This window comes from Opisthocomus hoazin, chromosome 6, assembly GCF_030867145.1.
Source record: "Opisthocomus hoazin isolate bOpiHoa1 chromosome 6, bOpiHoa1.hap1, whole genome shotgun sequence".
Taxonomy (NCBI): Eukaryota; Metazoa; Chordata; class Aves; order Opisthocomiformes; family Opisthocomidae; genus Opisthocomus; species Opisthocomus hoazin.
In genome coordinates, this window is record NC_134419.1 from 63,409,532 (window position 1) to 63,433,135 (window position 23,604).

A 23,604-nucleotide genomic window follows, 5' to 3' on the forward strand; every position below is an offset into this window, starting at 1 on the left:
CATTTCTTATAAACAACTACACTGAAATATAAACATCTTAAATGGATTTTATGGAAATATTATGATACAGAAAAATTCTGATTTTAATTTTATTAAACCCAGGAAAGTTAAAATGCCCATAAAAATTATCATTATCCTTCTAAAAGAACAACAATTACTAATTATGAGTATGGCATTTTCTTGCTTAAAGCAATTTTTAATTTTCCATATACTATGCCCATTTTCTACATGAAATGAAATTGATCCTTACTACTTTGAATCTAGTACTAACCATTATGAAATCATATTAGACATTTCAGTGCCTGTGTCTCTAGCACACATGGTTCCCCGAGTGAGATAAATAACTCAGAATCATTTTACATAGCTGTCAAACAATTATACTCATATTCTGTTACAGCTAAACAGAGGTCTATCATTTCTATTACTAAACTCAAAATATCTACTATTCATTTTAACTGCGTGACAACCTCAACGTGACAGGTACAATAAAGATTCTAATTAGTGTAATCTCTTCTGTAACCTGATTGTCAATTGTCTTCCAACCCAAACAAGATTTGAATTTGAAGACCACACACTATGCAGGGTCTACGTAACCTGTAACATTTTACTACCTTAATAGCCACGCCACAGCATTTGAAAATTGGCAGTTATTCATTTTGCCATGAGCTAGTAACTGAAAGAGCGCAATTCTCATCTATGAAGAATGGTACAGTAAATCATGGATTAGCAAAGCCAGGCACTCTCAGTGAAAGTATGTCCTCTTGCTTACACCTAGAAAAGCTAATGTTCAATATGGCTCTTCTTCTCGTCACTATACAAATTTTATGTGAACTTTAATCAATTTCATCTCTAGAAAGAAAATGTTTTAAAAAGTAGAAAACTAATCATGTTGAGAAAGATTTCACTCAGCAGTCAGATAGCAAAAGACAATTCATCTTCCTACAGACTTTTAACAAGTTGTGACAGCCTTACACAGCTACTTAAAAACATTGTGTGTTCAACATAAAATAAGCTAAGTCCATCTAAAAGAATACGCTAATCTGTATTCTTGTCCTCACACAAACACCCAAGACAGATTGGAGGAATTGTTCTCTGGAAATTCCTCTCTGTCTCACTCTCCCTCCAAAATCTATACAGGGACATTAGATAATTTTGGCTAATACCTAACTTTTTGATAGCTCAAGTCAGAAAAGATGAATCCATCTTCTCATGCCTTTGGTCAGATATCCTAGTTTGTGGTAAGTTGTTTGTTTTCTTTTTTTCCTATGCAAACTATTTTGGCTTGAAGTTTCAGCATCTCATAGGAATCTGGTTAAAATTCTTACTGCATTACACCTGCCATGCTGTCAGAGACACGTTAGTCTGCTCCATCTAGAAAGCTGATGGGGAGTCCAGACTTTCAGTCGCTCCTGTAATACCATTAGATCTCTGATGTGGAATGAGGAAGGTTGCTATCAGGTTACTAGGCAATCAACAAGCATAGGCAAGATTTACAGCAGAATAGATAAGGGTAAAGGGAGAGTCATTATAGTATAGTTTCTGATGATTAAATAATGCCTTAACCCAGAAGCAAGGCAGGTCTTTTTCCTCCATAAGAAACCAACGGGGAGCATTTCACAGAATCATAGAACAGTTTGGGTTGGAAGGGACCTTTACAGGTCATCTAGTCCAATGAGCAGGGACAGCTTCAACTAGATCAGGTTGCTCAGAGCCCCATCCAACCTGCCTTGAATGCTTCCAGGGATGGGGCATCTACCACCTCTCTGGGCAACCTCTGCCAGTGTTTCACCACCCTCACCACAAAAAATTTCTTCCTTATATCCAGTCTAAATCTATCTTCTTTTAGTTTAAAATCATTACACCCCTTGTCCTATCTCAACAGGCCCTGCTAAAAAGCCTGTCCCCATCTTTCTCATAAGCCCCGTTTAAGTAGAGAAAGACTGCTATAAGGTCTTCCTGCAGCCTTCTCTTCTCCAGGCTGAACCACCCCAACTCTCTCAGCCTTTCCTCACAGGAGAGGTGTGTTCCAGCCCTTGGATCATTTTTGTGGCTCTCCTCTGGACCCCCTCCAACAGGTCTTGCATTTGAACAATTTGAATTGTTCCTGTTCAGATAAATGTATCTGAACCTAGCCAATACCAGTTCTACATATTCCATCTCCTAAGTAGAGTTAACTATGAGCGTAAAATAAATATTCAGATTTTTATATACACCTATGTGACACCATTCTTTATGGAACCTATTTATAGTCTGTAAGAAGTAAAGAATACAGAAATAAAAGTGAGGGCTTGTTTTAAATTTATATGTTTTAGGAATACATTAAAAAAAAAAAAGTATAGTTAATATTTCATACCTGAGTAGTGGTTGCTTTGGATAAGAAGGCTGGTCACTGTTTTGGCATGGCTGAGGTTTTTTTGTGACTTGCTTATAAATATTCCTGGCAGTTACTCCAATCCATAGCATAGTAGAGAGTGTAGAATAATGTAGTACTATGCCAACCTAAAGAAAGAGTGGACAGTCAGTAAATGGATCAGTAAAACAAGAGATTTAGAAGAATCTTACTGCATAAGTGTACAAGCAAACAGATTTTTTAAACTGAATTTGTAAGTGCATCAATTTTTTTCTTTCTCTCTCGTCATTTCTAATCAGGGAAAACACTTTTAAAAAGCAGACAGAATCTGTTATTTAATCTATCATATATAATATCTGCGATACCAGATGGTATGTTATGAAACCAAGACTGCAAAGACATTTGTTTTCTAAGAACCTCATTAATGACAACTTTTTTACACCTCAATTTAAAGTGATATGAAGCCTAGTTTTATTGCAAGCTTTGTTAGCTTATCATAACAATGCAATTTAAAAATTAATGAGAGGTCAGCATTTTTGGCAGCTGTTATGCTACTATTTCCCTTGATTTTTCAGGAATATCCTGCTGTAGTTCTCTCTCAGCTGCATATAGCCAAGGCTGACTCCTTGCAATGGGATAAGTGCTATTTGCCTAAGCCCAGATTATTTTCAGACATACTTTAAGGAACTTATAAACTTGGCCATACAACTTTCAAAATTAAATGACAGATCTTGGTATCCTGCCTTAAAACAAATACAAACTCTCAATAGTGTTATTATAATTTTGTCTCCAAGAAACTGGTGTGTTTATCATCGAAAGTAAAATAAAGTACAAACACCTCTAAAATACTAACATCTTTGTTATTTCAGTAATTGTTATTCGTTACTATGGAAACAGTAATTGGAAATTTATCCAATCTCCAATGCTTTATTACATGAGCTAAGTCTCCATCTGATTATATAAAATGAGGTTACCTTTGAAGCAATAACCTGACATTTTGCAGTGACAAGTAAAATATTGCTATAATTGGAAAGCATATAAATGTTTAAGGAATACAGAGAATTGCTGAATAAAGCTAATTCAAATCTATTATAATGATTTATTTGAACCAGTGTTCATTTTTGCTCAACTTAAAACAAAATAATTGATGCGTAAAGGAAAAAAATTCCTTGAATTTTTTTGATACTTAGTAATACAGCACAAAACTTCAAGATAGGAGCAACTACCATCAACAGAAAACCCTTTGTAATTTTCTCTGGGACTTGTCTGACACATTAGACAAGGGAGTATAAAGCCTTCATAGCTGTTGTCATTTGAGGTAAAAGAAGCAGAAATAAGAGAATGAGACAACTGTGTACCATCAGCTGGCAGACGTTGCCAGTTCAGTGGCTAGTGGTGTCTGGACTTCGTTCATATGCAGCTTGCAGCATTTCTGCAGGGATGCAGTGAATATGGCTATGAGCTGCCAGGGGTGAGTGGAAGAGTAAGGCAGGAGGGAGAAGAGGAGAAAGGGGAAGAAAAACGAGGTGGGAACTGTGAGAAAGGACTGGAAAAATTCTAGACATTTGGTTCATAACCTATTTCTCATTTCAACATGGCAGTGCTACTATATATTCTGTAATTATTCTACACAAATATGCCAAAGAGTCCATAAGACTATGAACAGCAGGGTTGAACTCCATGTGAGAAGCCACCTACATGTGAATTTTCACAACATACATGGCCAGAGATGAACAGAAATGATCAGCTACTTAAGTGAATGAGATTCCTAAAAAATGATACAATAAAATAATTTTATTGAACTTTCAAGGACGCAACTGAACACATCACTGTTATACCGCCCCTTAGTCACATTACTTTTCTTCGGTATGCTCATATTTCAGCAGCTTAGTTCCTTCTGATATATGGACTAATCAAACAAACACAGACAAGAGACAGAAATGTTATCATCTTCTGTACTCTTTAATAATATGGCTCTTTCTCTCTCAAAAAAAAATCTATTTGCATTTCTTGCTTAAAGGAAACGAGGCTATATCCTGATGATATGGGACCTCCTCATGACTGACAGAGTTGAAGGACAATGGTGTCAATCAGGAGATAAAACATCTAAGACACAACAAAAATGTGGAATTTGGAAGGGTGTGCTGAGCTGCTATACTGAATTTCAAACGAAAGGGTACCCTCTTCTCTGTGTGGTGATGACTTTGTTTCTCACTACCCATCACAAAATATGCTTTCTGGACTAGAATTTTTGCTCTTATTCATCCACTAATGATAATTAGTAAAGAAATGCTTGTCACACCTCATCTTGAAAATTCAGTATTTCAAAGTGGTGGGCTTTGCTCTCTGCCTCTTCCTTCCCCATACCTCCACACTGACATCAGTCATGCCATAGAGATGCATTTTCCTCATTTTTGCACTTTGGAGCTGTGGCTGCATGCTCTTTTGTCCCCTTCAGTGAGAGTGCCTCTTTTTGGCTCTCTTAAGCTAGGAAGACATCTGAGCCCTACGCTAGAAATACACAAGATACCAGCTCATGAGATGGAAGGGGAAGACAAGGCTCAACAGAAAGGAGAACAGGACAAAGACAGTTTTGTTCAGTAAACTCTCACTTAACTCTGCTAGCAAATGTAAACCTTAGGTTTATGCACTACGTGTCCAAGGCACAAATTTACCTGTGTATATCTTATTGGATTTGTGCCTCTATGAAGCTTAAAGAGGAAAATAAATAGATACAAATTAAATACTCAAGTGTTCACTTAAAACTGTTTTCACTGTAAGTAGAAATTTTGTATTTCACATAAAATTGTGTGGGAAAGGTGAAGTTTTCCACACAGAACAAAGGATTATGATTGAATATTGATGACCCTTATTTGTAAGAATTTTTTCCACTGACAGTCCAAATGGTACAGAAACAATGGTCAGAACATATGCATTTGAAGACAGCATTGCACCTAAAGCTATTTAATAACTGCAGTTGTATAATGAAAATTTTCTTGTTTTCTTGGACTCATTTTTTCCATGTCCTGTGTTCTTAGAACTCTTATCTTTGGGAATAAGCACCAGCCTACGAACAGAAGATTACACTTTTCTACAGCAAGATGCTGTCTGTATGTGCTCTTCCAAGAAATTTCAGAACCCTAGAGGTAACTTAAGCTCCACACCATGCAGTTACCATGGTAATGACCAGAATACACATTTATGCAAAGCATTTTGGCACAAAAAGCTCTCTTGATCAGTTTTAACTTGCACACAAATTTCTTTGTTTTCCCTTAGTTTTTAATTTCATTGCTTTTTTTTTTCCAATTGTAATCATATTTCAGATAAGATTGTCCTCCTTCAGCCAGCTCTATTTAAAGGAGGATATGGATATGCAGTGACATTCCATTCCACCTATTAATCCTGCACCAAAAGTGATTCTTTTCAGAGAGATGAACAGATTCAGGAATTTCTCTGCGGTCTGTAACATCACTGGATGTGAATATTTCATGATCTTAAAACATTTAGCCTTAGAGTGACCCCATGCTCTCTTTACAGGTAAAAAATTCAGAGCAAGAAGTTGAGACACGCAAATCAGGTACCTGAGACCAGGAAGGACAACCTTCAGCACAGCATGCACATTAGCTCCATAGCATGCAAAGTCTTTAGCTGTCATAGGTTGCTGCTAGTAAAGTTTCCAGCCACCAAAATTCTTGCTTGTGCATATGACTAGCTCTGTTCCTGTCTCAGCAGAGCTGAACAATGCCTAACCTCTCTCCCCAAAGACCACCCAAGAGCTCTTAAATAATATCCTTTGCTTGAGACACCCTAACTGGCAAACTTGATCATAATACATCAATTTCACATCCATTCTTTTTTAAAAAAATATATATAGCTAGAGCAGAAAGAGCTATTTTTTCCCTCCTCTTTCTATAATATTTTTGTATCTACATCTCCTACCCAAGCTGTGGAACATAGCTTTAGGACCTCCTTAAATAGGATTCAAAATTTCAAGCTTCCAAGCGTAGTATTCTAACTTCCAAGCTACTGGCTAGTATGGAATGGGCTTTGCCTTTCTTGCTGAACATTTACTGCCCTACAGAAAGGAATTTACAAGCAGTTTCACATATGACACTCGTCAGGGAGGAGGAAGATAGGAGCCTTGCCAAATTTTACATGGAAGCTTTTATTTGAAGAGGTTCTTGGAGATGTGATTGAAGTGATTATGCCACTCAGATAAAAACATATGATTCTGTCTCCCTCCCTAACTTTTCTGTCTCATAAATATTGTGCCCCTAAGCCTATTCTTCACGCTTCAACATGTAGAGCTGACGATTTCATCTCCCAGCATCCATAGCCTGATGGCTATCATGCTCTCCTGGAATGTAGGGGCCATAAGACTGGAATTCTCAGACTGAGGGTACAGAATCAATGCCTCCCACACACAGGAAGTGATCCAGCTACAGTTACGTCTTCTTCCATCTCATTCCTTACATGAAAGGAATAAGCCTCCTTCTACCCTTCGAAGGAAAGTAATTCGAGACCCTAACTCTAGGAGATGGAAGGGGCTGACTACGTCATCCACTGGCTGGCTTAAGCACCTTGCTGGCTAGTGTACTGATTAATCCCATTCAATCTCCCTCACACAACCTTTGCCTTACATGAAAGATTTTGCCATAAACTCAAGACTCTGGATTCTATATTAACATCCAGCATTCAGTGACACTCAGAATCAGACTCGTGGGTAATCTAAACAGTCTGTAAATACAACCTCATTCACACAGGAAAGCCATGAAGAAGCAATCAACTCTTCCAGACCAAGCACTCTAACATCAGTTTTCTTTATAAATCATGAAGACTGCATAGCATATACACAAGTGAGATCGTCTATACAAAATCCTCTCTGAAACAGGTATGTAGGTTTAAAAGGGAGTTTTAGATGTTTAGATTCCAGATAAAAATAAATATATTACCATCTCTGAAAACACATTTTTTTGCACAACTACTTTGCCTTCAAGGGGATGTGAAGTTCCTTCCAGCTATCTATCACAGAAAATGGGTCCATTTCCATAGCATTAATTCCTGCTGCTTAAAATTAGCCTGGGACACTTCATTTAGAGGGAGAAGGTGATCCAACTGAAGTTATTTTAGAAACACCCTTTCATGTGATGTGAAATTTGTGTGAAAGTTGTGGCAGTGAAATCTGTGTGAAAGTTTTAGGGATAATTAGAGTAAGAAAGGTGGAGGTTCACTGGCTTTGACACCTCATTTCAGTGATTAGGACAGAAAATGCTTGCACTTCGAATCTTCCCCTTTGCACCCAGGAAACAAAATGTGCAAATTCCATTGCTGCAGGGTGAAGCTGTGTTTTGAATTGTAGCAGATGGGAAGATACCTGTGCTATATCAACATTGATGGTGTTACACATGGAGTATAATTACTATTTTAGTGCTGCTCGAAGCAGTAATAGTTTCACAAATATATTTTGAACCCTAATATATTTTTTTTTCCAGAAATGAAAAAAAAAAACCAGGAGAAAGAGACAAAACTTAGACCTGAGGGACACACAAGCCCAAAACAGCTATATAAACATACTTTTCATTAGGATGAGTGATTTAAAGAATTGCTACATTCCATATGCAGAAAAGGAGTGCTGTCTGCCCCACCACTGCTTACACAAGCTATGGGAAATGTTCAAATACGTGATCTTCTTAGGAAATCATTAGTAGATCTGACCTCCCTACCTCCTAGCTGTGGCACCCTGAATATTAATTCACAGAGTGATCCTCTCAGGGTTATCACAGGTGGAGACAACCACTGGGACTCACAGAATTTTGAAAAACATTGCTGTCAGTAGGAAAGAAGGGGTCTTTAGTGGGATTTAATGTTCTGGGAGTATACATTGGTTCAGCCTGTGTTATCAGCTATAGGAGTTTTTTCTTAGATTGTTTGGACTGTTGCATCCATTAGCCCTATCTAATTACATCAGACAATTTCTACCAGGAACCAGAGGACTCTGTGTGTCTTGTGTGTCCTGTATCTTTCGTATATTTAAACTGCTGGTGATATTGTCTGTTGATGTAGCATGGTGTCAGGTAAATAAATAACTTTATGAATTTGATTAGAAGGCATTTACAAATGGATCCATTCAGTTTCTCTAAGCGTGCATGTTTCTCAGCAGCTCAGGATCTGGCCCTATACTATAGCAAGAAACAGCTGTCACTGATCATGCATTTTGTGAAGATACCCCTGCAGTTTATGTATTACAACAGATTATTAATAACTCATTTATCTCAACCATTTTTTCATTATTGCTGTTAATACAGCATTGTTACCATGCAATCTGCAAAGTAAATAACCAGACAATGACTGTAGCAACAGATGGTCATTTGTGATCATGTAATTACATGGTCATGGCTGCCCTACAAACTAATCTGCTACCCTCACTTGCAAACTGCAGATAAAGACAATCACAGGTGGTAAATGATATTTCAATTTGCTAGAACTCACAGACTATTTGTGACACAATACACTAGATATTGTGAGATATTTATCTCAGAATAATCTAGTGGACAACTGTGTCATTTAAATGAATACCATGTAATATACAGATAGACTTTACACAGACAACATTACAGGTGCTTACAGATCTGCATGTGCTGTCTATTGATGGCCATGCACAAGTACACGCAAAAGGCTCCCAAAGCATCTCTCTGAAAATTAGAATGGTAACTTTTACACTAGTTTTGCAAGTTTCACAGTGACTCTGCTGTGGGCTGGCAACTCTTGCTGTTAACACCCATTCAAGCCAATCAGAAGAACCGGATTAGTGACAGGCAGAATATCTGGGAGAACGTTGGCTTAATAAAGTGCTTTACGCCAGGTAAATACCAACAACATTCATGAGATCTGGAGCACTTCTACAAAATCCAAGAGAAAGACATAGTTAAGACAAACAAATTGCAACAAGCCCTCATCAGGCGTGACAGAAGATGACTGCAATGACTCTCTTAAGTATTGTATAGAGTCAGCCTCTATATTCAGAGCAGCTGAAACCATGCCCTTTCTATGCATCTCACGGCACTATATCCCTGGAAAGGATGAACCAAGAGATGTGAAACAGTCCAGCAGTGCAAACAGGGGTCCATAAATCGTAAGTGTACTGGTCTGCTCTGTCTCCTTAGCCTGTAGAAAGATATAATCATCCTACACACATCAAGATGCCCGAGTATATATTAAGGGATCACCCAGAGAAGCCAAGGCCATCCTCAGGCAAATGGTATATATATTACAAAAGAGCAGCAGTAACTTTAGTTCCACACATTCAATCCAAAGATCAGAAAGGACATTAGAAATATTTGGGAATCACAGTTTTCAACTATCCCGTAGAACAGAGAAATATTATGATTTTCAGGGATTTTTTTTAAATAAGAAAATCTGAGCTGCAGAGAAGTTAATGCACTGGTTGGCCTCTCACAGAAACTCAGGTGACAACCAAACACTGAACACTGCCAGTGCTGGCCTTTAAAAGACAGGCTTATAATGATGGGTTATTCTGAAGAACTTCAGATCCGGAGACACCATATGAAAAGAAAGAGAACTATCAATAGTATGCTAAAAGATACAGTTTCAGGTTTTCATTCTATTAGTAAGAATTACTAAGGCAGATACTTACAGCTTGACATATAATTGGATATTTAATGCGATTGATTCCACCAGCAAAAACAGCAAACGTAAGAGCAGTATGGAAACAAAAGTTGAGAAGCATGTGCCATCCTTTTCTGCTTATTCGGATTGTGCTGTTGAAAAAAAACACTTTTAAAAATCAAGTATACTTTGGAAAAAACACTGAATATGACAGAATTAAATTCTCTGATTCTTGAATATCTACTTAGCAATCTACCTATAGTACAGAGTCTGATTTATACAGCATTGAAATCAATGATAAAAAGGTAAAATCAGTGGTAAAAATTGCAAAGTATCTACAGACAAGGGTCTACTGACTTAAAGCTTCCTCCATAAAATCAAGCATTTAAAGCAGAGTAATAAAAGCAAAAAGCTTATTGCATAGCTTCAGACAGGCGAAACTTTAACAAGACATCTCTACAGGATTAAATGGAAGCTGAAGATCAGAAGTCACTGCATTAAGTTCACTTAATATTTAGCAGCTTCTACAGTACAATACATCCCTACTCTTTTAAATTGCTAATGGTCCTTAACAGAAGTATGTAGTTAAAATGGCATTTATGTACATCTTTCATATAAAGGAAAACACAAGTTTTCTAAACCCAAGAAGATTCAGAAGTCAAAGTCTTTTATCCAACAATAGTTATCAAGTCTGTTAACCCAACTTGGTCTTCAAGGCCAATACCACTGATGCAGCTCTCCAAAGTGCTACTCTTTGGCTGGAATTTGCCAGACATCAATTTCATAGTGCTAGTGGTTTTATACTGAATTGTCAAGGTAGAAATCTTAGGAGCAGCGTATAGACCATTTAGACATACATTTCAGGAAAGATACAGCTTGGGAACAGCTTGAGAAAGGTTGACATAACCTTTTTTTGATTTCTCTAGTGCAAATCACATTGCTGATATTACTATCCAACAGTAATCCAGATCATTTTAATTTATCTTTTCAGTGAGGGTTAGAAAAATTGAAGTCCCCTAGCATAACACTGACCATTTAACACGAGTGTTTAAAATTGAATTCCTACCTGTGATGGACAATGTAGGTGATAATGGAAGCAAACAGGCACAACAACATAACTGCAGTACATGCATATACCACAGGGTGCAGAAACTCCCCTGGGTACTGGGGAAAAGACAGCACTGTCTTAAAATCCTATGGAGAAAGCAAAATGATTTAACATTGTTACGCATGTGTGAAACTCTGAGACTTCATTTCAACATGTCTTGTCTTTTCTAGCTGTTCCCTCTCAAGAGCAGCAAAATAAGATGATGAACTTTTTATGTAGACACAGTTCATGAATTTACAACAACCTCAGACTGCTTTTTCCTCATCTGCATACACTTTGCAAGACAGAAATTAACCTTTTTGTACAAGCAGACATATCCTAATTAAAAAAAGTCTGAAAAAATACAAAGAATATTACATCTTCCAGGCATTACCAATATCTGTTCCTTCTGATAACACGAATTTTATGTGTATATTTTACTAGGATCCTAAGCACAAAATATCAAATTACCATAAAGCTCTCTAAATGGCATATACACAGCTGCAGAACCACTCAAAGAAACAAAAGGCATGAGAATACACCCAAAATATCGACTGACTCACTGCCATATTCAAATCTAATTCCCAGTTGATACACCTTCTCTGACCCAGTGACCTTCACGCTTAGTTGCAAATACTCTACTACATGTATTAATTCAAAAGCAGCTTGACGGCTATATTAACAGCAAATATCCACACATTCCTTTTGGACCTGCTAGTGCCTACTGACACAAATCTTCACAAAAAGCATAATGAAAAACAATTAATATCTTAGTAAAATTAACCATATCAAATTCCCATTCTAAATTACTGGATCTCACAAGTAAGAAATAATAGGAGAGCTAAATCTGCAGGTATGATGGATGGAAAGCAAAAGGAGCTCGTTGCAGAAAAGAGTACGTCTTCAGACTGTCTGAATTAAACCAAACATTAGAGTTTCACTGTAATACATTAAGCCACTTCTGTTGGTGGCACTACATTTCTGCAAACATGTACTGTAAATTAGACACATGAACTATCACCTGAGTGCAAACAAAGTGCCATCTACATGCCAGTTTCCACGTGCAGTGGCACTAACCGCACACAAAAATTAATATACAACCCAGCATAGAAAAAGCTAAAATCTGAAAAAATACTGAACAGGACAATCCAGCAAATTCCAACAATGAAAATACTGGTATACATTTAAAAGACTTTTTTCTTATCTGTCAGTTCTAGGTTCCCCTCGAAGAAGATTCAATACATAATTTTCCTAAGGGGAAATCTCCCCTTTGGAGACTGGGACTGTAATGCTAATACATTTTTTTTTAATCGCATTTGCATGCGGAGAGCTGATTTCCATCACCATTATTTATGAACTTGTCCATGTTCAAAGAGCTAATGTTCAGGAGTATATGCAATTATTAAATCAGGGTAAAGGTACTGTTACATTTACCTTCCAGAAAGATCCTTACAAATAACAGATGTCCTAGCAGTCATTATTTTTCTTCATACTACCTTTAAAGTTCTTAAGATTGATTGTACCAGTTTCTCCAGGTGCGTATTAATGTCAGTACTAAAACAGAGCAGATTACAACATATAGAAAAAAGACCATCAAAATGAACAAGTAGTGTATGAACAAGATGACAAGTATATGTCATCACATCCTATTTATCTTCAAGTATGTCCTCAGCTTGCGTGTGTACCTCAATTAAATCTGCTCAGTCGCCACTTGTCCCACTCACAAGTCCACTCTCAGTTCTTCCCAGTTCACCAAGACTCCGTCAGAGGCAGAGTCACTTGCCACAGAGGTATTCTTCTGCTGTCTCCTAACACCTCTCGCTACTCTTCCCTCAACCACGAGTGAAATAGCAGAGGAGAAGAACTCTGCCTTTTGAGTCAGCAGCTTTTTAGTGTGACAGACCTATGCTCCTGTGGCCTTGTTTGTTTTTTGTTTTTTTAGTGTGCATGAACATATGTTCAGGATATAATGAATTCATAAATTTCAAATAATTCTTTAAAAGTCTGTTGAATGAGAACTGCCATTGAGTGTCCACTCAAACACCCTTTTCTTGGCCATCTTTTCTCCCATGTTTTCATTTGCATCATCTGCCCATTAATTCTTTTACAGAGTGAATTTCTTGAGGTAGACTATTATTTACCAGAAATGTTCAGCACAATTTTGGCTCATGCTACTAGGGTAGTAATGTAAATATTGGACAATTTAAATAGAAATACTCTGCTGAAAATGATAAAATAGTTACTTCTAGCTCTTACTGATATATTCATATTTTGGTATACCAATAGTACACTTTGTCATAATTTTATGCATACACTTGCTTCATTTCTGTGCATTAAGCAAACCGTCACTGTAACTAATACAGTAGTAACAATGCAGTTATTTAAAGAAATAAATATCTTGCAATTTTGTGAAAAAAAATACTCTGAAAAGTCATGAAAAAGCAAAACCACAGTGAAACTACACATTTATATAGCAACATATGAAACTGATTTTACTTGTGGTGGCATCATTCAGTATACTAAAGAAATAGCTTTTAACAGTGTAAATGCAAGGATCGACCAGCCACTACTTGTGAACATCAGTATAAAAGCAAATGCTGTATGTCCTACAGGAATACAGCCATTTTGCCTACAGAAGAATCAAGAACAATCAGCATCTTAAAGCTAGTTCCATTTTATTTTAATTTATTTTTTATTTATTGCTAATCATTATTGCCAATGTAGAATATCATTTTTAAGAGTTTTTTATATTGAAAACTGATTTCATTATAGATATATAATAAATTCATCTTGTCTGCTTTTTGATGATAATTAAGCCTTATTGATCTGTCAACCTCCCTTGAGTAATCCTCTGGGCAAGACAGCATGCAGAAAAAAAATTTTTTTTTTTTCATGCTGTATGTAAAGCAGCGTAATTGTATGTTACATTTTAAAAAGGTAGATTTGATTTTATTTCCCAGAGCAAATTCAAATGATGATGATATTGAAAAATGGCGGGAGTATCTAAAGGAAAATGAATATACACAGGAGACTTTGACCAATGCAAACTGCTTTCTACAACCACAAGGCCAGCAAAATGCTGCCTAGTGAGAAATTGTCATTCATTCACTATAAGAAGGTGTGAAACCAGCTTCTTTCAGCTGTAAATGCCACCATAGTATATAAGGCAAAAGAGAAATTAGTGACAGAAGTAGTGACAGAACAGACTTTTTATCAGCTATTTCATCCAAAAATCAAAGTTATAAAAACATCAGAGTGCAAACGGGACTGTTTCACTTTTACTTGAGACTTCATTCCAAAAATCAACTGAAATAGACACATCTACACTGATCAGTTAAAACTCAGTATGAAAGTATAAAGAGGTATAAACAAATTACACACCAAAGGCAGCCCTGAGACATCTAATAGCAGATGCTGAGAAAGCTGAGGGGAAGCTACAGTGAACTAACACTGAATATCTGGTATTTTCACAAAATCACAGCTGCTAAAAACAATCTAGTTTGTATTGTAAATTTTTGTAATCTTTCTACTTGTATTGGGAAATTAAATATTTATTTTTAATCTATTGCTTGTAATAGTATTACTTTAGAAAGTATTCTGGTTTCTGTGTTTAAAGCAGGACACCTGAAGTTGTGCTCCCCAAGGAAGTGGTATCCAAGCGCCACAGAGACTTAGAAACACAAGTGCATTTGAACAATCAGTTATGGTAAGATTCAAATTCCTGTTTGTACTTAGATTCCTCCTACTTAAACAAAACAAAACTTAAAAATTAGGTGTCAAGTATTAGGTTGTTTAGGAGCACCAGAATATGGAAATTATCCATAGAGTAGGGTCTCTATGGAGAGCTGAAAACACTGCAATGCACATCGAGGGGAGCAGTTGATGTGCTGGAGCGCAGGACTGCCATTTGTCAAGATCTCAACAGGCTGGAGGAATGGGCTTACAGGAACCTCACAAAGTTCAATGAAGAGAAATAAAAGGTTTCCTGTCTCTGGGACAGAGTAACCCCGACAGCACTACCAGCTGGAGGACAACTGACTGTAAAGAAGCTTTGCAGAAAAGGATCAGTGGGTCCTGGTGGAAAATAAACTGAAAGCAAGCCACTGGTGAGCCCTTGTGACATGTGAAGTGTACCACATAATTGGGCCATATTAGCATGAGTGCAGGCAGCAGGCTAAGGGAAGTGAGACCAAATCTTGACTCGTGTGCAGTTTGGGGCTCTTCAGTACAAGAAAGAAACTGAAAAATAGGAAGGAGTCCAGTAGAAGCCACCAAGACAATAGGATGGCTCAAGGCCTACATTCTAGGTCTTTAAACTTACATCCATGTACCTCCCAAGAGTTGGCCCGTTTTACTGAGCTCCTTTATAGTTTGGATTCCTTTACCCTCTGGTTGAAGCTACGCCACCAAGAATCACAGAATCACAGAATAGTAGGGGTTGGAAGGGACCTCTGTGGGTCATCTAGTCCAACCCTCCTGCCGAAGCAGGGTCACCTACAGCAGGCTGCACAGGACCTTGTCCAGGTGGGTCTTGAATATCTCCAGAGAAGGAGACTCCACAACCTCCCTGGGCAGCCTGTTCCAGTGCTCCGTCACCCTCAGAGGGAAGAAGTTCTTCCTCATGTCCAGACGGAACTTCCTATGCTTCAGTTTGTGCCCATTGCCCCTTGTCCTGTCACTGGGCACCACCGAAAAGAGCTTGGCCCCATCCTCCTGACACCCACCCTTCAGATATTTGTAGGCATTTATAAGGTCCCCTCGCAGCCTTCTCTTCTTCAGGCTGAACAAGCCCAGTTCCCTCAACCTCTCCTCGTAGGGGAGATGCTCCAGTCCCCTCACCATCCTCGTAGCCCTCCGCTGGACTCTCTCCAGTAGCTCTTCATCTTTCTTGAACTGGGGAGCCCAGAACTGGACACAGGACTCCAGATGAGGCCTCACTAGGGCAGTGTAGAGGGGAAGGAGAACCTCCCTCGTCCTGCTGGCCACACTCTTCTTGATGCACCCCAGGATCCCATTGGCTTTCTTGGCAGCCAGGGCACACTGCTGGCTCATGGTCAACCTGTCGTCCACCAGGACACCCAGGTCCCTCTCCGCAGAGCTGCTCTCCAGCAGGTCCACCCCAAGCCTGTACTGGTGCATGAGGTTGTTCCTCCCCAGGTGCAGGACCCTGCATTTGCCTTTGTTGAACCTCATCAGGTTCCTCTCTGTCCAGCTTTCCAGCCTATCCAGGTCACGCTGAATGGCAGCACAGCCTTCTGGTGTATCTACCACACCTCCCAGTTTGGTGTCGTCAGCAAACTTGCTGAGGGTACATTCTAACTCTTCATCCAGGTCATTGATGAAGAAGTTAAACAAGACTGGGCCCAGTACTGACCCCTGGGGGACACCACTAGTCACCAGCCTCCAACTAGACTCAGCGCCGCTGATGACAACCCTCTGAGTTCTGCCATTCAGCCAGTTCTCTATCCACTTCACCGACCACTCATCCAGCCCACACTTCCTCAGCTTCCCTAGGACGACATCATGGGAGACTGTGTCGAAAGCCTTGCTGAAGTCAAGGTAGACAACATCCATGGCTCTCCCTTCGTCTACCCAGCCACTCATGTCATCGTAGAAAGCTATCAGACAGGCATGATTTCCCCTTGGTGAATCCATGCTGACTACTCCTGATAACCTTCTTTTCTTCCACTTACTTGATGATGGCCTCCAGGATAAGCTGCTCCATCACCTTTCCCGGGATGGAGGTGAGGCTGACCGGCCTGTAGTTCCCTAGGTCCTCCTTCTTGCCCTTTTTGAAGATTGGAGTGACACTGGCCTTTCTCCAGTCCTCGGGCACCTCTCCTGTCCTCCAGGACCTCTCAAAGATAATGGAGAGTGGCTCAGCAATGACATCCGCCAGCTCCCTCAGCACTCGTGGGTGCATTCCATCGGGGCCCATGGATTTGTGGACATCCAGATCACTTAAGCGATCCCTCACACAGTCCTCCTCGACCAAGGGAAAGTCGTCCTCTTTGTAGGCTTCTTCTCTTACCTCCGGGGCCTGGGATTCCTGAGGGCCAGTCTTAGCACTGAAGACTGAAGAAAAGAAGGCATTCAGTAGCTCTGCCTTCTCCGCATCCTCCGTCACCAGGACATCCGCCTCATTCAGCAGCGGCCCCACATTGTCCCTAGCCTTCCTTTTGCTGCTGATGTAGTTGAAGAAGCCCTTCTTGTTGTTTTTTACATCCCTTGCCAGCTTCAATTCCAGGTGAGCCTTGGCCTTCCTCGTTGCATCCCTGCATGCTCTCACCACGTTTCTGTACTCTTCCCAAGTGGCCTGTCCCTCTTTCCACATTCCATGGACCTTTCTCTTCTGCCTGATCTCCTCTAGAAGCTCCTTGTTTAACCATGCAGGTCTCCTGCCTCCTTTGCTGAATTTCTTTCTCAGGGGGATGCATTGCTCCTGTGCATGGAAGAAGTGTTGTTTAAAGAGCGACCAGCACTCATGGACCCCCCTGCCTTCGAGAGCCCTGGCCCACGGGATTCCTCCCAGTATCTCCTTGAAGAGGGTAAAGTCAGCCCTCCTGAGGTCCAGGGTTTTGATCCTGCTTATCGCCCTGCTTCCTCCACACAGGATCCTGAACTCAACCATTTCATGGTCACTGCAGCCGAGTCTACCTCCAACCTTCACATCCTCCACCAGTCCCTCCTTGTTTGTTACACGAGGTCCAGCAGCGCACCTTTCCTTGTTGGTTCCTCCACCACTTGCATCAGAAATTTATCATCGATGCTCTGTAGGAACCTCCTGGATTGCGCCTGCCTAGCTGTATGGTCTTCCCAGGTGATGTCAGGGTGGTTGAAGTCCCCCATGAGAACCAGGGCCTGTGACTGTGAGGCTGCTTGCAGCTGCCTGTAGAAGGCCTTATCAACCTCCTCCTCCTGGTCAGGTGGCCTGTAGTATACACCCACCGTAATGTCACCCTTATGAGCTGTCCCTTAATTCTAACCCACAAGCTTTCAACTCGTTCCTCATTTGCCCCCAGGCCAAGCTCAATGCATTCCAGTTGCTCCCTCACATATAGAGCAACTCCCCCACCTCTCCTTGTTGGTCTGTCTTTCCTAAAGAGTCTGTAGCCATCTATGACAGCATGCCAGTCATGCGAGTTGTCCCACCACGCTTCTGTGATGGCGACCAAGTCATAGCCGTCCTGCTGTATAATGGCTTCCAGCTCCTCCTGTTTATTGCCCATGCTACGTGCATTGGTGTAAACACACTTGAGCTGGGCTGTCAGTCTCACCCCTGGCCTTGGCACTCCAAGCCTAGGCTCATCCCTAGTGAGCTGGGCAATATCCCCTTCCCCCTAGAATGCAAGATCCATTGAGCCAACAGAAAGCAAGAGCAAAAAGGAAGAAACAGTTTGAACCAGAGCCTTGATTTGTTATAAAATTAGTGCATTTTGAAGGAGACAAGCCTAGATTTTTATCCCCCGCATGAAGCCAGTTTATGCATTTTACAGAGCAAATAACACATAGAATCATAGAATGGTTTGGGTTGGAAGGGACCTTAAAGACCATCTAGTTCCAACCCCCCTGCCATGGGCATGGACACCTTCCACTAGACTGGGTTGCTCAAAAACCGGTCCAACCTGGCCTTGAACACTTCCAGGGAGGGGGCATCTACAGCTTCTCTGGGCAACCTGTTCCAGTGCCTCCGCACCACCCTCATAGTAAAGAACATCTTTCTTGTATCTGATCTAAATTTACCCTCTTTCAGTTTAAAACCATTCTCCCTTGCCCTATCGCTACAGGCCCTTGTAAAAAGTCCCTCTCCAGCTTTCCTGCAGGCCCTCTTCAGGTACTGGAAGGCTGCTATAAGGTCTCCCTGGAGCCTTCTCTTCATGTTATTAAGTGTAATTTAATAAAGCAGACGTAATCCAAGGAGAAAGGAATAAAAGCCAGATCTTGCTCTTACGAGTACTCTAACCCCAAGGCTTTATGCAAAAGATTGGCACATTCAGGAATATTCTGAAAAAAGCAACCATTTCTGTGAAGCTGGACTCAATAATGTCCATATGGGGTAAGCATTCTCTGTTAGGTGACCAGTACGTGCCAGCTGAGGACTGAGGTGAAGTGTACATGCCTTTCTGCCAGGCCTCTGAAGGACAGCAGAGCTTAGAAATCTAGCTCTTCACACTGGGAAGCATCTATGCACGTGCAGACAAATCTAATTCCAGGGAATTTAGCAGTTTCGGCTACACCAAAAGTTAATTTTGCAGATAGCAGGTAAACTTCCTGGATCACTTTAACAGTCTTTGGCACTTAAACTCTGATAAGGTCTACTCTGTAGGTGTAAAAGTAGGTGTTTAAACATTAAAAAAAATGGAAAAGTTCATTCTTAAACCTATCTTAATAAGAAGCGTGAGAGTACTGAACGACGTTTCCACAGCCTGTTGGGAGAAAACCCTGTGTTTTCCATGGGGAAAATGTCAAATACTGTAATTATGTCAACCTTCTAAATGACATCGCTGTAATATTTCCTTGACTCATGAATTAATTTCTTAAAAGGCTTAGACAAGCTGTTTAATTTAGAGAAGACCTGAAACATGGAAGTTTAAAAGACTGTTTTCAGAACTGAACTTCATGAATAGGCCTAAGAAATTCTGCAATTGTCTCCAGTCACACTGAAAATACTGAAAATACAGCTTTTGTGGTACTGTGATCTTACCAAACTGGAAAGACTTAAAAGATTCAGGCAACGCTTGTAAAATAACAGGAGAAAAATCCTGCTAACTCTTAGCATGATCCACTCCTAGTATCTTGCCTCTCCTCAAGGTCTCGTTCACACAGTTTTCCAAGGTTTGCTTCCAAAATAGTTTCAAATTCACTCTGTTTTTGCCAGCTCCGTCTCCTCAGCCATAAGTATCTCAAATAGCCATCCGCTGAATGTATACTACTTTTGCAAAGACTCCATACACTCGCAAAGAAAAAAAATCCAAGAAAACCCCCACCTATGTTGTTTGGAATAATGAGATACATTGTGACAAAAGAGGAAAGGAGTTGTTTATGATTTTGTGTTCGTTTAACCTATCTTCAGGATTACAATTAAAAATGCTAACAATATTTATTAATCCATTTTATGTTAATTGAGAAGTAGCATACTTAAATTTAAGAATTTAAGAATTTTACTAGTGTTTATTTGGCAGATTTGAGGCAATTGCTATTGACAAAGCAGTCTGAGGGGGGAAAAGGAAATGCTGTACATAATTACAGTAATATCCATCACTATTGAATTGCCATTCCGTTCTAAGAAGAATGAAAAGAAGAAAAAAGGACAACGTATGTCAAAACATATTCAGCAGATTTTGAAATTCAATGTTTCTGCTGGATATTTCTGTTATCTCCTGAAGTGTTTTTACTCACATATACTATGCCTACAAGACAGTAGACTGGTCATAAATCCACAAACATTTTCTTGAAAAATTAAAATATTGATATACAGCTCAGTTCAAAAAAGAACACAAATACACAGCATTTATAGAACAAATAGTTAGATATACCAAAGCCTCAGGATATAAAGGTTCACAATTTTACTCTAAAACAGAAAATCATATTGCAGAGGTTCTTAGTTCAAGACCCTAAAGGGCTTTGGCCACCTCCAGAAGAAACTAGAGTGTGACTGTCTCTCTTCCTCCTATTGATAACAGGAGAAAAGACAGAATAGGGCACTGGTCCAAACACACAATATGTAAAAGGAAAGGCAGGAATCTAACTTGGGAGTTTAGTTCACAGTATTTTATTCGCACCCCTAGGACATACCATTCAATAGCTGATCGGAAAAAGATAATGCTGTATTGTGTCTGACACTACCATTTTACTTCCTTCCACTGGCTCAACTCAGAGCAGAGTGAAAGCATGAGAGCAGTGTGAGGGAAGGAGCTTGTACGTCCATTCCATCCCAACTCCAAGCTGTACTCACTCTCTCATTGGTATCACCTGAACAACTGTCACAGAAAAAAATGAAATAGCTCTACATGAATCCTCTTACTTAGTATAATTATCAATCATAGTTGATAAATCCTTGATTACTGCCTTTCTAAAAATGGACTCCAAGAAACCTTTATTATAACCCTTTTACGGTTCATAGGCAGAAACAACTATACAAAAGCAGTTCAGGGAACATTGTCTTATTATTTAAAAAGATGACAAATCAGAACATGTGCTGTACTAGCTATAAAACGGACAGTTGGATTAACCGAGGCTTCTATTTCATCTTGTTCCACAGCAGGATATACATTATTCTGACGGAATTGTAAACCTTCATCACTGTTGCTCTATTGCTGTTCCTCAGTTTAGAGATGCTACTTTAGTTTTCTGTTATTACCTCAAAACATAATGAGCAATTATTAATTTTTATGGTATAATAGATTAGAGAATTATAGATTAATAACATGTATCATGATATTGTAGCTAATTTCATCGGCTACATACAATATACTAGCTATTTTGAATTTGCTGTCAGTTTGTTAGTATTTTAAAATATGTTAGGCACTCAGGTGTGAATTAAGAAGAGACACATAGGCACTTCATATTCTAAATTAATAGCTAAGCAGAAAAGCGTAGTCTCTATCAAATAAAACAATCCCTGACTTCATGCCACAAAACACCAATTAAAAAATAACACTTGAACTAAAATGATTGCATGTAACAAAGCTGTAAAAGTTTTCCAATAGCTGTTTAGAAAGACAGCTGTTGGAAGATATATTTGTGCATGTACGTGTGTATATATATTAAAATGACTTAAAGTCAGGCATCTTTTTTTGTAAAAGTGACTGCGAAACACGAGCTAAAGAACATATCACATTGTTTGCTACCGTATCAATTGCAAAGCAAGTCTAAGATTCTATTTTCTTGTCTTGCACAGATAAAAATGGAAGATACAGACAGGAAATAAAGCAAAGTTGAATTACCATAAAAAAACAAACACAAGACCTAAAACAGAATTACATACCAGATGCAAACGCTGCAGTAAAAGGTGCCTCAGTTGCCTTTAGAGTTGTAGAAAAACCAATCTGCTACGTCTTATCAGCCATAAATGTGCATTTGGCTTTACAAACCAAAAATTAATTGTAGCCCTTATGCCAGTATACAATTTTTGCAAACAAAGTGAAACCATGGAATTGGTTGTTTGCAAGCAGTGAGTTAATATTTAGTAACTACCCAAAGTTTAAGAAGAACAGGCTGAACCCAAGCAGTTGAAGCAGGAGGCAGCCATTTTGGGTGTGGCACCTGCAAAGTCAACAGGTGCTTTCTTTAATGAATTTGCAAAAACATCCTCAAAGCAAAATCATGTTTCACATTCAGGGAAACAAGCGGCTGGGGGAAGAAAGGGAACTCAGAAGCTGCAGAAAATGAGGTATATTTGGTGTTGTCACATCTTAGGAACAGCTCTTAAATTCTGAACAATTCTGGAATAGGTGAAAAAATGTTCAAGCAACTCTGAGGGAAATCAGTTCTTACGAAGTGGACGACAATATCCGCATTTAACTCATGGGTGCCACAGCCTTGTGCTATGATTGGCTGCCATCTGGGCTCCATCTGACAGCAGCAGATTGGTATTCTCTGCACACGTCCTCGCAATTTCTGTCGCCTATGTTTGCTGTCCCTTACACATACACACAATACATTATTTACTCAACTATAAACATCTCTGTAATGTACACAAGCAGCATCTACACTGCAATCATGCACCAGCATTCAGGATCAATCTGGTATTAACAGTACACATCAGGCTAATCTTTTTACAACTGCTTTGTAATAAATAGTTTTAATGGTGCAAACATTTTCTCACCTATGTGAGAAATTTTTTGTTTGCTTTCCTTTATTCCCTGAATAATAACAGGTCATTATTGCATGCATAGTATTTTTGCTTTCATGAAGGTAACTTTCTGTTAAGCAGGATAGTTAAATAACTGCAATGGGAACTATAAGCATGCCTGAGAACAGACCAAAGCAGGCTGATGTGTTAGCACTGCACAGAAACATTTTTCTTCACGAACAGCAATTTCGTAAGAAGGCTATCAGCACTGGTATACAAACTAAAACTCCTCCAGGATCAACAAGGACAGCACTGTGCTTACAAGAGCAGAAGATGTTATTCCTCTCCATTTATTAAATGATTCAACATTGCGGTACGCCTGCAACTAATTAGTATGATCAACACAGTGCAGGGCAGGAACAAAAGCAGACCAGCCTCTGAGATGTGCTGATGTAAAAGCACACAGGACTATACATTTTTAAACCCTGTCTTATAATTTATAACTATTACGTACTAATCATTCCTTGGTGGAACTTTCATTTGTAAGACTGAATTTAATGTAATTTCTGATTAGGCCTGTCTCTGGATATTAAAACTGACCACCCGGTTTATTCACTTACTAGCAGTTAAATAACTTACTTTCTTTAAGACTGTCTTACACTAAACATATAGAAAATAGAAGGTCAGTTACTGACAAGTAAGAATGATACAGATGAATGTAAAAGGAAAATGTATTTATGGCAAAAA

The 23,604-nt window shown here is 39.2% G+C and overlaps 1 protein-coding gene across 3 annotated transcripts in view; it reads right to left on the bottom strand.

Annotated features, from left to right (window-relative positions):
* Positions 1 to 23,604, bottom strand: part of ADGRA1 (adhesion G protein-coupled receptor A1) — a 294,207-nt gene that overhangs the window by 35,603 nt on the left and 235,000 nt on the right. The window contains exons 1-4 of one of the 3 annotated variants that reach the window (XM_075423518.1): positions 22,051 to 22,077; positions 11,043 to 11,170; positions 10,005 to 10,128; positions 2,354 to 2,499 (exon numbers count right to left, since the gene is read on the bottom strand). In XM_075423518.1, the coding sequence (XP_075279633.1) occupies positions 2,354 to 2,499; positions 10,005 to 10,128; positions 11,043 to 11,092 (320 nt within the window). In that variant the 5' untranslated portion in view covers positions 11,093 to 11,170; positions 22,051 to 22,077. Of the gene's footprint in view, positions 1 to 2,353; positions 2,500 to 10,004; positions 10,129 to 11,042; positions 11,171 to 12,497; positions 12,533 to 22,050; positions 22,078 to 23,604 lie in introns of those variants that run through there. The other 2 variants (XM_075423517.1, XM_075423515.1) reach the window with 2 other exon arrangements.